Genomic DNA, 15,873 nt, shown 5'->3' with positions numbered 1-15,873 from the left:
GATGATGACATCAGCTGCACACACGGATGATGACGCAAGCTGCTAACGCGGATGTTGACGCGAGCCACACACACGGATGATGACGTGAGCTGCACGCGCAGATGATGACGCAAGCCTCTCACGCGGATAAAGTAACTGTGCATGCATGCACAGCCGGTAATACGAGCGCACGCTGAGTTTAATCTTTCAACTAAAACACTGTCATTTGCGCAGACAGTGCAAAATGTTCTGCTAACCGCACCTCTAATATGAAGACTAAGTTGTCTTCAAAATATTTAACTTAAAAAACTAAATGCCTGCAGCATACGGATTTATCAAGTATTCACACATTCACTGGTTACATAAAAACAGAAGGCTTCACAGTTCAAACGTTACTGTAGATATAAATGCTTTCCTGGTTTGAAGCGCAGAACTTAAAGTAACTCTAAAATAACTGCCAGTTCAAATAATGTTACTGTCTTTAAATTAGAAAAGATTAACTAGACTGTTTTTTTCAAATATGGAGGAATGAATAACAGGAAACTTTACCTAACTAAAGTTAATAAATATGTCTCAAGTCACTTAGCTTGCTTCTTTCTTTTGTAGATAGAAGATTACTTCTCTGGAATGACTTCCTGGTTCCTCTGACTCTCTACTGATTCTCAGTTCCTCCTTCAAAGACTAGAGGCCTTACCAAAGTTTGCAAAATTACCAGAGCCTCTCATATATGACCTTCCTGCTGGACTGCTGACAATGAAAGGCAGTTTAGAACATTCTGACAATGCCTTTCTATTAATCCTGACCAATCAAAGATCTTATTTGGAATCTCCATTTTTGCTTGGGAAGCTCTCCACACTCTGAACTTCAAGGTTAAGGCCCAAACCATAAATCGTGTTCATCACATACTCACTCACCTAATTAAACCACAACTCCATGAAACCTGACAGTAGCCCCATGAAACCTGACAAGCTGCAGGTAAGTGGGCCTGGGGCTGGGTTGGGGGGAGTGGACAGAAGAGGTGGAATTTCGGGGGGACAGAGGAAGGGCATGAAGGCTCACTTGCCTGTAGCCCAGCATGGAAAATGGCAGCCTCTCGTTGCTCAGGGGGCTCTGGATACAGGAATTACCATCAGGTAAAATACACATTCTGAGCTCTCTGATTGGCTGTGAGACCCACAGGGTGCTAATGAGCATTAATAGGCAACCTCTATCTTTGATTGAAAGGATTGCATACCAAAAATAAGACTTTTTTCATGACTTTTGTGGAATTCTAAATATTGGTGCATCGTGAGTGTAGATTAATTGTATCAAACAATTTCTTCACAATTTAAGATATCCTGGAAATCTGGCTGGGACAGTAGCTACATAGGTTTGGATGCGTCATAAGGATGGATCATTCTTAAATCCAATCTCCAGCTGTAGGCACAGATTAGAGGTAATCATTTTAACAATATTTAGGAAAGCTTTTAAAAAGAGATGCTGCCTACAAGGCATCCTTCAGAGTAATGTCCTAACATCTTCCTCTGCATTAATTATGAAATTGAATACTGGTGAAATGGGGCGTGATATGAGAATATTCATCAAACAGTCTGGTGGCTGGGAACATAGGGCATTAGGCGTAGGGGTAATGTCCTTTTAAGTGCATGCAATGTGGTGACTTGAAACTTTTTGAGTGTAAATCAAAGCTTCTGGAAGTATGATGATGAGGCATTTCACAGTCAAGTTTGTGATTGTTATTGATGGATTAGAATTGCTCAGTTGCTTTGCTTAGTTATTGTGTCATCTTAAAAAATGAATAAATGAGGATGGTTTGCCATATGCAAGAACATAATGAGAGTGGTATGTGTGCATTTGTCTGTGACCCTATAATGCTCTGCTTTTTAGCATCTCCTTCAAGGCTCAATTTTGGTGACATTGTTGTTTGTGGCAGACTAGGTCGAGGCCCCACCAATTGAGAATGTGGGAATGATCATTGTATGTGCACAGTGGACGAGTCTGGTGAGTGGGGTTAGTAAGAATGTTTTAACATTGTGAGATGCCACACCAATTCTAAAATATTGTATCAGTTTTGTTAATGTTTAGGTCTTTATGGAACTTTTGGAAAGGTTTAAAGTTTGGCTCGAGCTAGGGTTTTTGGTCAACTACGTTGTAGGTCCTGAAACTCTTATTATGAGTTAACTAGGTTTGTGTTTGTTTATAATCACAGAATAGTATCAGGCCTCTGAATAGGAAGGAATTGAGCAATTTAATTTCGAAATGGAAAAGATGAGGTCAAGACAATTTCCTTTGGTTAGCAGGATGTAGGCAATGTATGGAAAAGCAGGAAGCATGTGAAATGCCTCAATGATATTGAGGGGTCTACTGTCATGATAACATTGAAAAGTGATAACATTGAGAAGCTACTGCACTGTAGTTGCAGTGTAAGTAATATTGATTGAACCACTGCCCTTATGACCAAATCCAATGAATACATCTAATAGTTTATAAGCCACCACTCAGGTTCGCTAGTAAGTCTTTCACCAGCATTTCAACCACTCTACACATACTGCAGTCTGCCAAATAGTTTCTGTACCCTAACCACTCTAAAGCATTATCCTAATCAAACACTTGCTGACGCCAATTACTTTACAATACAAAATATCCTTCTACACAGACTCAACTTTTCCATCACCTATTTTTTCTATTTGCCATGTCCTTAATACAAAGGACTTCCTCATTAAGGAACAGCTCAATCTACTCTTGATCACAGATACTGACACCTCTAGCCCTACATGCAAATGCATAAGACCCCTTTATTGTATCTTCACTACAAGAAACCTAAGGTATCAGACCAGTAGTCATCATACATTAAAGGCAAATCCCTTTAGATATCCTGGCTCTATATCCTCCCAGACTGGAAATGCAAACATGCAAACCTCCTCCTCTGAATGTTATGCAACACACAATGCAATGTACTTACCTGCCACCAACCTCCATGCCCTCCAAGACATTCATAAAGTACTTATTTCTTCTATTTAATCAACTATCCTTTACCTACATACTTATGCTAGTGTCACAAGATATGGATGTATGGCTTGCATTTGGTTCTCTCCTCTCCACCTGGCAACTCCAAGACTTATTTGATGACAATAACATGAAGTCCCTGTGTGAATAGACATCCTACAATGGTGGTCTTTTTATTGACAATGTGGGTGTAAGCAACATAAATTAACTTGTCCAGTAGACTGTTGTACTACAAATACCCCTTATTCCCCACCTTTCATTCCCCAGCAAAGAACTACTATTACCATAGTCACTGGTACTCTATCACATCAATGCAGAAAACAGCCTCCTCACTGGTGTTCCGTTGACCATCCTGGCCCCACTATAGACCACCAGACGCACAGCAACATGACATATTATGAAAACAAGAAATGTAACCTTTTTAATTATATCTTGAGGTAGCTGCACTACTTTCCTATTACAGCCAGAATATTCTTTAAGACTGCCTATATTACCTCTAAGGCAACCACTTCCTACATAGCTGCAAAACTCTATAACTCAGGTAAGTCATGCTCTTCCAAGAGCTAAACCATCTCTAGGCTAGATACAAAACTGGCATGTGATGAAATAACAGGACACAGGCCGTGTTATGCCGCTACCTTCTGCAACACTATCCTGGCAGCAATCTACACTGTGCCAACATGCTTGGCGTTTGCACAGGAACCCAAGACCATACTCTTCAGCCAATAACCAATTGTCACCTAGGATCATTCAGTTCCTGCAACTCCTCCCACAGCCATTGAAGAAACATCCCATGCCACATAGGGTAACCCCCTATTCCTGCTGCACTGTGCTCCATTGTTGCCCAGTTAGCTTTTACCTGTATAATATCCCAATTACAAATACAAATACAAATACCATATTTAGTTTAATTAGTAATATGTCCAGCCCAACAATAAACCTCCAACTTGAATGAATCTGTAAATAATGGAGTTCTTCATGGAGCGCAATGTAAATAGATAGACATAAACTTTGGGACATCCAGTAAAAGGTGGACACCCACAAGGGTCAATTTTTTTTAAATATGGGAATCCAATTTTCTAAGAACGAAAAAAAGTATTAAAGAAAGGCCATCTGGGGAGCAGTGAATAGAAAGAAGAATCCAGTGTATAGATTTAATGAGAAGTTCTGTCATGTTAGTGAGTATATGGCATGCAATGTGCAGGACAGACATTGTATGTTTTAGATTATATTACAAATGAAACAGTCATAGCAGACAACAGAGCATACTTTAAGGAGGATGCACTCAAGGAGATTGTGGTACACAAATGGGATTGCTATTCGAGAGGGAGCAGTCAGGTTGTCTAGTGAATACCTATCAATTTATGTCCTACTTATTGTAAATGCTAATGAGGTAGTTGAAAGAAGAGTTTAGGCCTTCGGTAGGAGGTTATTAGTGGTAACAACCAGATTCCAGATTGTGTATAGGTTTTTGAAAAAAAGGGGTCATGGTTTCCAATGGGGAGTCTATTGCTTGCCTTGAGGTTGACGAGGGTTCACGTTAACTGGGTATAGTTGGAGGTGGTCTAGCAATAGGCTAATCTGGCAGGACTTGATCAGATCAGACCAAATATGTACCATTACAATAAGGAAATCCTAAGAGGGACAGCAATGTAAAATCTAGAGATATTAGTTTCACCATTGCAATGAAGGGGGAGCGATTTTCACTTGTACAACGGGGGAATTATTTACTAGTCTTATCACCTGCTGCAGGACATACTTTTAATTGCTGTCATTTTCAAAACGAGCCCATGTAAAATTGCTATATTAGAGTTCTTTCCACCCAAGGCTTTTTTCACGTTATCATGTTTTTCTTTGCTTACTTGCATAGAAATCTTTGCTATCATGTACAATTGAGGAGTGAAGGTGTTCTTACCTTTTCAACATAGTAAACTAATGGCTCTCTGCCACGTGGGACAGGTGGATCCCAGCTGAGCACAACATATGTTTTTGTGGTTTCTGCAGCATTAACATTGGTAGGTGCACCTGGTACCTTGACATCGCCTGCAAAGAAGAAAAAAAAGGCAGGAGAAGTCAAAATGAACCATCCACTCACCACATATCGAAAACTGTAAAAGTTCATCCGATTCAGTAAATGAGTCAGTGATGAGCGACCCATAGTATGAAATACAGTGTGCACAATTTGCATTTCTTTTTCAGAATATTGAACTAAGTAATAGAAATAGATGTACCTTCCGTCCGTGCTCCCTCCTTCCATTGCTCCCTTTACTTGCTCGCTCCCTCCTCCCTTTCTTCCTTTCATCCTCCCACCATCAGTAATGACTTCAATCTTAATTTCTCTTTAGGTATTTCTCAAGTGAAATATCTCTGATCTCACACCCCACCCCCTCAACACTCCAAGACCAAAATCTAACTTTTCAGTTCTTGGGAAGTCACCCACAATATTGAACATAAATATAGGCAACTAGCCTCCCGTAAATAAATACAATCTGCCTGATTTTAACTTGCTAACGTTTTAATTTACAAGTCTTACAAACATCCATTTGTATAAAAGCAAACCCAAATATTCGAGATTTGCCATCTGGCAAGGATGTGAAAGCCCTGTTTTTAAAAAAGTTAATTAATTAATAAAAACGACCCAGGTAATTCCATCTCTGAAAGGATGATCTCCTGATGAGAGTCCCCTTTCGTAATCCCCATTGAAGCATCAGTATCCTGGCCTGCGGCACATGCTCTACCAGTGGCACAGAACAGGTTCAGAGGTCACATGTGCCTATATGAATGCTGCAGGGAAAGTCAGGTTTCTGCAGTGCATGGGTTGCATTTATGATATGCACCCCTGTACATAAACTACGATAATTATAAGTTGCCCAAGTGGAAGGTTAACTCTAAATACAAACCATGCCTGAGTTAGCACATGGTACATGGCACTGCTCATAATCATTGCAGCCACATGTAACTTGATATCACAATCAGCTGTGGAAGGTGCTGTGTATTTTGGATAGACAGGCTGATCCTGCCAAGTGACAGGAAAGGAACCTGAATTGCCATTTCTCTTTTTTTATTTCTTTGTGAGAGCAGGTTACACCCTCCCCAAGAGTCATCCACACAATCGGCAGCTGTCCTAGTCACCAAAAGAGTATGCTCATTCAAAGGGAGTAGTATCACACCAGGTGCTGCATATCTATAGGCCTTTTATCTTATTGAAAAGGGGAGGGGACGGTATTAGTGTAGACAGGGAGAGCTCTGTATAGTTGGGAAGGATTCCCCCCTCTTATTTATCTCTGCCACTCTCTCTCTTCCTGTACCCTCCACTTCCTCTAGAGCAAAGCACGTTGGGTGTGATGTCAGAAGGGCAAAGTACACTTCTTTCAAGAACAGTGATTGTACCCCTAAAGTATTCTGGATTTAGTCCATTCGCTATGGACTTGTACCTTTAAAAGAAGGGGTCTCATACCACTTCTGGAAATCATCTTTGAATCGACTCCAACCCTTGAAGAAGATTTCATTTGGACCCTGCTGTGAGAGCAGTCATTTCCACAGTCTTCAAGTTGTGAGGTGAAGGTAGGTGTTCTAAGGCACAGGTGAGCTCTGTCCTCTAACCTACCCCAAAGCATGCTTCTCTGTCAGCCACAGCGAAGCCCAGGACCTGAATGTGTTAAAGGACACCTGCAGTTGGCCTGGCAGCCTTTGCCATGTTTGAGAGCTAGAGAACATGGACCCATGTTGTCACTGAGCCCCTGGAGTGGGACTCGGAGCAATCTGCGGACGGACCTGTTGCTGGAACAAGATGTGCCTCTCTGCCAACCACAGTGACCCAGGACCGCACTGTGTTGAAGGACACCTGCAGTTGTCTGCCAGCCTCCTCATGTTTGGGGGCACATGAAAACGATTCAGATTGTCCATAAGACCCTGGATTGGGACTCACAGCAAGCTGAGAGCCAAGACAGCAAAGATGCTTGTGTTTTTCTCCATTGAACTGCCTGGAGCGTATTGCATGAACACAAACATTTGAACTACCAGGACCCTACGGTGTTGCCTTTTGTACTCTTCTGATCTTCGAATTGCTCATAAAGAGCCAATAATTCTGTGCTGCAACCAAGAACATATCCTTTTAAAGGACATTGTGGCTATTGCACCTTACACCCCTTATTCATTACTCAGAGTGCTGCATTTTGCTATCTTTGTTCTTTCCTCAGGGGTGAGTTTTGAGTTTTGTGTAGCATGTTTTTAGTTAGTTATTATTGTACATGGTGTGTTTAATTAAAGTATATACATTTTTATATAACCTTGATTGGACATTCCTTTATTTTGGACTTTTATACTTCACTATTTGGGTTGCTACTGAACCACATGCATTCATCCGGCTGCCACTATGTACAGTGCTCTGGTGTCTAATCGTCAAGCGAATGCTGAGCTTGCCAATGCCTGGGCTGGTGAACTGGGTGGGTCAATTGACCCTGGCTGCTGGCGGAGATGCTGTAACAATGTCTGCTTGGTCAGTATGGACTGGGGTTTATGGGCCTCTCAAAATACGATTCTCTTTGGGACATATTGGACTCTGGAACGTATGTTTAAGGGAAACCTTTAAGAGAATGATGAGTGCTGGAAATGTAAACAGGCAAAGGGTTCACTGCTGCAATGACGAGTGCTGGAAGTGTAGACAGGCAAAGGGTACACTGCTGCAATGACGAGTGCTGGAAGTGTAAACAGGCAAAGGGTACACTGCTGCAATGACGAGTGCTGGAAGTGTAGACAGGCAAAGGGTACACTGCTGCAATGAGCGCTGGAAGTGTAAAAAGGCAAAGGGTACACTGAGCTATTTACTTTGGTTTTGCAGCAAGACCAGGGATTTTTGGGAAAGGGTCTGTGAGAACTTGAGTCTGGTGCTGAACTTTACTATTCCAAGGAAAGCTTGCCTCTTCTAGGGGATGTGTCTTCATTAGAGGATCTGTCTTTTTGTGAGAAAATGTAGCTTCAACAGAGCCGTTTGCCTGCAAAGAGGCTGATCCTGTGTGCATGGAAATCATCCAATTCCTTCTGTATCGATGATTGGGTGGAAGAGTTATTGAATGTGTCCACATACAAGAGGGCAATTTGCAAACAGACTGGAGACAATGATACATTCTGTGATATGCAGGGTCCTTTCCTAAATGTGTATGGATGGAATTCTTTTGTGATGTGTTTTCTTATAAAATGTCAACAATGTAATAATTTGGATTACACTGTTGTTCTTGACTTTAGATCCAACAATACATACTGCATCATGTTTGATGTGTGCATGTTATTATGGTGTGCTTCTTTTTTTTCCTTTTTTTTCTCTCCAGCTTGTAGGCATCATATCGGGTAAATGTGCCTTACCCCGACTGTTCCATTGCTCGCCTGCTCTTATTTTTTGTGATTTTACTACGCAACATTTGTTGATCATACTGGTATATTAAAGTTAAAATAATCGTAATTCTAGAACTATGACTACCCATCTCTATATTAGATGCAATGGGCCTAATTTACAAAGCTTCTTTCAAGGGAAAAACTTCTGTATAGGCGCATTGCATATTACCAATAAAAAAATGGGATTTACCCATTGAAAATCGCTTTTGTAAATCAGGCAAATAGTCTCTTACTCTGTTTCATTCTTGAAATAACTATAAAAAGCAACTTTTACAACAACTCGTTCTTGATAAAGTTTGAAGAATCAGGGAGTACTGTAATCATGCTCCAAGCATGGTCTCAGAGGACCTGTGCATATTGGTTCTCCAAACAACTCACCACTTTAGGTTTCCGTAAACATTTAGGATCTTATAGAGGTTTTAGATTAAAGTGAGAAGGTCACGTTTATTCCAACTGAGACTGTAGACAAAAAGATGACTATGTCAATTATCATTGTAGCTTCATTTTGTACTAGCCACAGTGGATATTCCGAGGTAAGAGAGGAAGGGATGTCCCAGAGTAATCGCTGGGTGTGACACATATTAACACTTCAAGAAACTAATATCCATTTTCTTGGCCCATTGCTCCAGCAAATACATCAAATGGCCTTAGTCTGCATTAATCCATAACGCATAAGGCATTGGGAACATGTCAATCCAAACTGGTTGCTTTTCATGTGCTATCAGTAATCCATTCTGGAAATCCTTTCTGAAAACCACTGATATCCTTTTGAAATCCTTCTTCTCCCTGTTGGGAACTCCCCATTTGCCGTTCCGGTGTTGGGGATTGTGCCGCGTAGCCAACAGGGAATTTTCCAGCTGTGGAAGAGCGCTGGGGACAAGAACACAGTAGGGTCTCTGTCGCTCCTCCACGTGGCTAACATTTTGCCATACAGAGTGACTCAGACGCCATGGAAGGCCGCAGGAGTGCAGCAACCTCCTCAATCTGCTTTGGGGCTGGAAGGAGATGCCCCAACAGCCCCTTAGCTGCAATACCCCGCCATGCGGCTGCGGGTTGTGATGGCTCCCTGGGGAGCAGTGAATACATATTGTGCTGGGCGAAAACCTGCAGCACCAGTGAGGAGACACAATCGTTGCATTGTGGCAGCCTCCAACCCATGAGGTATGGCACTGGGACTGCAGAGGGCTAGCGGTGGGCCTCCTTCCTTTGCCCCCCCTTCAGCCTGGAGGGTGCATGCTCTGGTGGGTGGTGACCAGGTGGCAAACAGCAGATCCTGAGGCCCGTTGAAGGCCAGCCCACAAATCAGGAGTTGAGCACTTGGCTGGATAAAGTGAGTTGTTTGCAAGGGGCAATTCGTCTGAGGAGCAGCAGTACAGGAGTCCTCAAGCTGTGCAATTGATGTGATGCCCTCGCCCATCCCACTCTTCATGCACTACATAGGACCACACAGCACAATTGCACCTGCTGTCGGAAGGGCGATATTGGCAGTGGAAGCCTCACAATATGGTGAAAGGGCCGCAGCAGAGCCTGGATCCCTTTATGCGGGCAAAAACAAAAAGGCTGCGGTGCCTCTGCAGCCCCTAGGGGACTCAGCGCCAGTTGCTCCGGACACAGCCCCACTGACGCTGGTACAGATCATGGTGGCCATTCAAGACTCTTGCTTCTCACTAGAATTGAAGATACAATCCGTGGGGGTGGAAGTGTCCCTGCAGTGGGCTGACCTCCAAAAGGCCAATGAGAGGGTAACCGAAGTCAGAAATTGGGTTGGTGATGCTGAACCTGCTATAGCCCACCCTTCAGGCATCACTGAATGTGGTGGTGACATGAGCTCTGGAGGTGCCGACTGAAGAAGCAGAGGGCCGCTCCAGACGATACAATATCCGAATCCTGGGCATTGCCGAAGGGAAAGAAGGGCACACTATGGAACTGTACCTGAAAAGGCGTATTGCAGACTCCTGGGGGGTGTAGGACCTGTCTAAACGGGTCACAATCGAGAAGGCACATCAGGTCCTAGGCAGACCACCCACAGCAGGGGCACACCCATGAGCTATGATTGTAAGTTCCTCAATTTTCAGAATTGGGATGCTATATTGCAGGACGCCAGGAGGAAAGGTGCCTACGAGGTTGATGGTAACAGGCGTTTGGTCTTCCCGGACTTCACTCAGGAGGTCCAGATGCAAAGCAAATCATATGATGCAGCAAAACAGAAATTAAAAACCTGAATCTTCGCTACATGATGCGGCTTTCTGGGGCCAGGGTTCAGTCTATCTGCAACTCTCTCTTCCTAAATACTCTCCTTCCTGAGCCCTCCACTCGCCTTCCTCCAATTCTCTGCAGGTGAGTCGCTCCTCTAAACAGAGACTTGGGGGGGAGATCTTTATCCTCTTTGGAACAGCCTCCCTGACTCTCTCTGTCTCTAATCAGTTCTCCTTAAGTGCTGGAAGCTCCTCAAGACTTTACTCTTCGCCTCCTCCTCCTCTCTCCCTCTCCTCTGCTAACCACCTCTTTCTGCTCTCTCGCTGTCTCTCCTCTACTTCTGCTCAGTTTTGCTGACTGGCTGCCTGGTGTACCTTCAGAGCCTCACAGGTCCCAAGCTTTCCTCGCCAGTCTCCTACACTTGCCTCCGGGCTTTGCACTTACCTCAGCACTACTGCACTGTGGTTACGACCCATGAGAGTGGTATCTCTCTGTACTTAACCCATTTTCTGAAGGGACTGGGCGAACCTGGTCCCTATTTGCCCATTCCCCTCGTACTTCCTGTTCTGCAGTTTTGGGTTGGGTGCAGCTGCACGATCTGAATGTACCATGCCAACTAAGATCATATGTTTTGTCTTCTGTGGTCCTCCCCTCCCATGCATGGTTGCACTTTGAAACACTATAAGCGGATAATAAATAAACAATCAATCAATCAATGATGTTCTATCCGGCCAAGCTAAAGGTTCTCATGGGTAACAAATCCTTTTTTTCCATAAACCTGAGGAAGTCTGGGACTATCTAGACACAGTGAGTGACTGTTGTACTGAGGGTGGTTGCCGGAGGGACTATGATTGTTGGTGGGGGGACTCTGACTAATGCCCCACCCCCTGAGGAAAAAGAGGCCTGGCAGGGTCCTCGTGCAAGACGATGGGTCATTGATGCTCCAGCAAGACGTGACAGGTGGCCTGGCCACTGCTGATGCAGTGCCTGTTGCAGGGACAGACCTGAGAGACGATCCTGGATGGCCCTGAAGACACAGGAAAGTAGTATCAGGTTTGCAATGGCTGTAGGCCCAGGGTCTACGGAAATGGCTTCACCGGCGAGGTTGTGAGGGAGGGGCCAATGGTTAGATTAGGTGACATGCATGGTTTATTGGGTTGAGGTATTAGGGTTTCTGGTAGGGGGCCGGTGGGGGTTAATGAAGGGGGGCATGTTGAGGGGTCAGGGTGGCCTATGGCTCAAGGAGCAGACCCAGACTTCATTGGTGGTTTATGGTTTGGGTTGGGTGACAGATACACCTAGTTCATGGGTGGTATGTGGTGGGGGTGGTAATGGGGTTGGTTGGGTACTGGGGTTTGGGCAAGCAGGAGGTGGTGTTGTGGGGTGGGTTGGCTTGGTTTGGGGAGGGGTTGTGTTACCACAGGACAAGGTAGTGTTGAGCAGTAAAAGTAATGGATTTTCATCTGCGTATTCCTTCAATGGGCGCAATTTGGAGTGTAGATGTTACATGCAGGGTAATGGCTGAGGGGTTGAAATGGAAAGTGTTAGTAATGTCATGGAATGTTAACAGTTTATGTGACAAAATCAAAAGGGGAGTGGTCCTACAATTACTGAATATTGATAGGCCTACATTTGCCAAACTCATTTGCCATGGACTGCATGTTTTTGTTTGGGTCCATACAGGTTTCTAAGGGGGGCACAAAGAGTGATGGTACGCATACGCAAGTATACACCGTTTGACGTTCCGGTGACAGTTTAGGATGCTGGGCGTCGATTTGTGTTGGTGACGCGCTCACTCAGAGAGGATGTGTGGGAGTAGCTTAATGCTTATGCCTCTGCAGAGGGAGCTGCTGTACGAGATCCTGGGCCTGTTTTTTCACCATAGTGTGAATAGGTGGGTGGTGGACAGCGATCTTAATGATGCCATGGATAGCGGTAAGGACAGATTCCAGAGCCCACAAAAGAGTTGCATTAAACAATCACCATTGGGTAAATTTGTTAGTTCCAACGGCTTTGTAGATGTTTAGCGCTATGAGCACTCTTCCAAGTTGGGTTTCTCCTTTCACTATTGGGTACATCTTTCCCTTTCACGATGTGATTACCGCATTGTGTCCGGTTCGGATGTATGGCCAGAGGCATTTTCAACCACTCCCCCCATGCTGTTGATGGGGTCGAGTGTAGTGCCAACCTGTCGCTCCTGACATCTGTGTGCTTATCACTTGGGGTTCCCGGACACAGTTGACAAGCTGAAGGATAAAATGAAAGAGTACCTTGAATTAAATCACCCATCCGCGGCAAGTCCTGTCACACTTTGGGAGGGTAACAAGACAGTCATACAGAGCCAGTCAATTTCACTTTTGGTGGCAAAAAGAAGAGAGTGATGAGAGAAGTAAATCGAGGTGGATCTCCTGGTCTTGAATTTGGAACAAACGTTCCTGGAAGACGGCTCTAGGGACTCACAGTACTCACTATTGCTAGCGAAGAGGTGGGCAATAAGTCAAGGAAGCTTCTGGCTTGGCTGGATATTAAGAACAAGCCCTCCAGATGTGTACAGGAAATTATTACCAAATCGGGAGAGTGGGTACAAGTGGATAGTCAGATCTCTGCAGCTTTTGCAATTTACTAAAAGAAACGGTATCCCATATTGTCTGATTGGGGCCCCCCACTATACGCAAATCTTTTGGAACAGATTCCACTCCCTTGGATTACGTCTTCACAGAGGGAGGAACTCGAGAGAGGGATTACCCAAGAGGAGGTGGCAGCGGAAGTGTCGATGCTCTAATCTGGGAAGATGCCGGGACCCAACGGTTTTCTGGTAGAATTTTGGAAGTGTATTAGGGACACGTTGATGGGGCCCATGTTGGCAATGTTTAAAGAGAGTATGAGGGTGGGTGAGTTGCCAACGGATCTCCGCCAGGCAACAATCATTGTTCTCCTCTAGAAAAACAAACCACTAGGGGTATGTGCCTCTCATAGGCCTATCTTGCTTCTCAATATGGAGTCAAAGGTATTGGCTAAGGTCCTGTCAAACAGATTGCTTGCTGTATTGCCATCACTGATCCACCCAGACCAGAATTGGCGTCTTCCAAACAGGGCAACATATATGAATATTAGGCAGCTACACACAGTCTTGGAGTTGGTAGACAACATCCCTGATCCTCTGGCACTGGTGGCCATAGATTTTGTAAAAGCCTTTAATTTGGTCTATTGGTGCTTCGTTTGGGAAAACATGGAATGCATGGGCTTTGGTCCGACCTTCGTGGCATGGGTGAAGTTGCTATATGTGCGCCCTGGAGTGGAAGTTCAATTCAACGAGGAATTGTCGGCCCACTTCCCATTAAAGAGAGGCACACGACAGTGCTGCCTCCTCTCCCACCCTGTTCATCCTAGCCATGGAACCCTTGGCAATTTGACTTAGAGGGGATCCTCTCATCAGAGGCTTTGTGCGGCCGTCGGGCCGGGAAGACCGCCCCTCCCTATATGCAGATGATCTGCTACTATACGGTGGTAAGTCACAGAAATCGATCCCATGTATTACTGAAATACTTGAAATCTATGGGTGGTATAGTGGCCTTCGGGTCAACTTGTCCAAGTCGGTCCTAGTACTGGTGAAGGGCACCCAGGCGGCAATTTCAGAAGGTTACACCTTTAAGATAGCATCAGGATCCTTTAAGTATTTGGGAGTGGAGATAGCTCTGGTCCCTGACACATTTCTTAAATGCAATTTACAACCAGCGATTGCAAGTTCCGCTGCAGATGTACGTTTCTGATTGACTCTTCCCTCATCTTTGTTGGGGAGAGCAGCTCTGTTTAAGATGATGACGCTGCAAGGCTTCTCTATATTTTGCAAAACACCCCGGTTAGGACACCAGACTGAAAATTTCAACTCATTGAGTCGGCATTGTGCAAACTATTATGGATGGATTTGGAGTCCAGGATATCTTTACATAATTTGTACATGTGTTGGGTAGTCGGATGGGTCTCCCAGACCTTAAACAATACTATTGGGCCACGCAACTGTCAGTGTCTAATGGGTGGCTACACAAGAATGGGCAGCCTAGCCCACATATCGGGCTGGAATGTGCGGCAATGCCGTATAATGACCCGTCACAAACACTTCACGGATGGATAACCAGGAAACATCTGCTTCCAATATCACAACAAGTGGTGAGAGGCTGGGGCAATGCTAGGTAGAAAACAGAGTGGAAAGGGATCATAACGATACAGGCTCCATTATGGCACAACTGTGACCTGTCTGAGCTGGCAGCACTGGCCTTTTCTTCTCAATGGTATGACAAAGGTGTTCGGGTTATGACAGATGTGCTGGTGGAGGGTAGCATCTGCTCATGTCAGGAATTATGGCGGAATTATGGCAAAGCTCCCAGTTAACAGAGCGGAACCTATAACAGTACATCCGGTTCAGACATGCCTGGTGGGCACACTGTCATGGGACTGTCGACGGCACTGTCGACGGCCCGGCGCAGTCTCCTCTGGAAGCAAATGTTACTGGTGAACTTCTACTTGGGAAGTCTGTTTCCACTTTGTAACATGTGGTATTCAGTTTCACCAGGCAACCTCTGAAGGGCCATAAAGCGAGGTGGGAGTCAGATGTGAGCCCCCTAGAAATGGAAGAATGGCAAGAAACCCTTATGTCGCCCAGCGAAGGTGGCCATACCATCCAGGTTTCAACTAGTAGAATTGAAGATCCTGTACAGAATATATTACAGGAGGGAAGCATTTTTTGGGTGGGGCCGTGCAGCTGACCCTACCTGTTTACGCTGTCACAGAGAGCAGGGGGCATTTTATCATACTATCCAGGCATATTCACAAATCCAGTCCTTCTGGCCGAAGGTGGTAGAAAAGGTATCTGCTGTATTATCAGACCCAAGCCCATTGGAGCCGAAACTGCTACTGCTCGGGTCCTGTGGGGATATAGTATATTCAAGATACGAATAACTGCTTAGCTCAAATGCTTTGATAGACGCAAAGTGGAACATTGCCATGAATTGGGGAGCGACGGAAAGGCCCAAGGTGTCCAAGTGGGATCTGGATATGGATTGCTGCATGGCCATGAAGGAAATGATTTATAGGGTCAGAGGATGCCCCGATAAATTTGGGAAAATCTGGGTTGCATGGGTGGATGCTGTTTGATTATATCACCATAGTAATGGGCGGTTGGCACTCCAATCTGAACATGTATTGTGCCATTTGCCATTTGTGTGTTCAGTCCTCAACTTGGAGGAACTGCTTTTCTCTTTTCAAGACAATATATGTTGATTTGTGCCACTGTCATGTTTTGTTTGC

The 15,873-nt window shown here is 44.7% G+C and overlaps 1 protein-coding gene across 2 annotated transcripts in view; it reads right to left on the bottom strand.

Moving 5' to 3' along the window:
- MYOM2 (myomesin 2) overlaps positions 1-15,873 on the bottom strand; it is a 578,568-nt gene that overhangs the window by 285,652 nt on the left and 277,043 nt on the right. For both annotated transcript variants that reach the window (XM_069606094.1, XM_069606095.1), the window contains one exon: positions 4,898-5,025. In XM_069606094.1, coding sequence (XP_069462195.1) covers positions 4,898-5,025 — 128 coding nt within the window. The remainder of the gene's footprint in view (positions 1-4,897; positions 5,026-15,873) is intronic.

The sequence above is a fragment of the Ambystoma mexicanum genome, chromosome 4p (assembly GCF_040938575.1).
Source record: "Ambystoma mexicanum isolate Mex_15411 chromosome 4p, UKY_AmexF1_1, whole genome shotgun sequence".
Taxonomy (NCBI): Eukaryota; Metazoa; Chordata; class Amphibia; order Caudata; family Ambystomatidae; genus Ambystoma; species Ambystoma mexicanum.
This window is presented reverse-complemented; position numbering and strand designations above follow the sequence as displayed.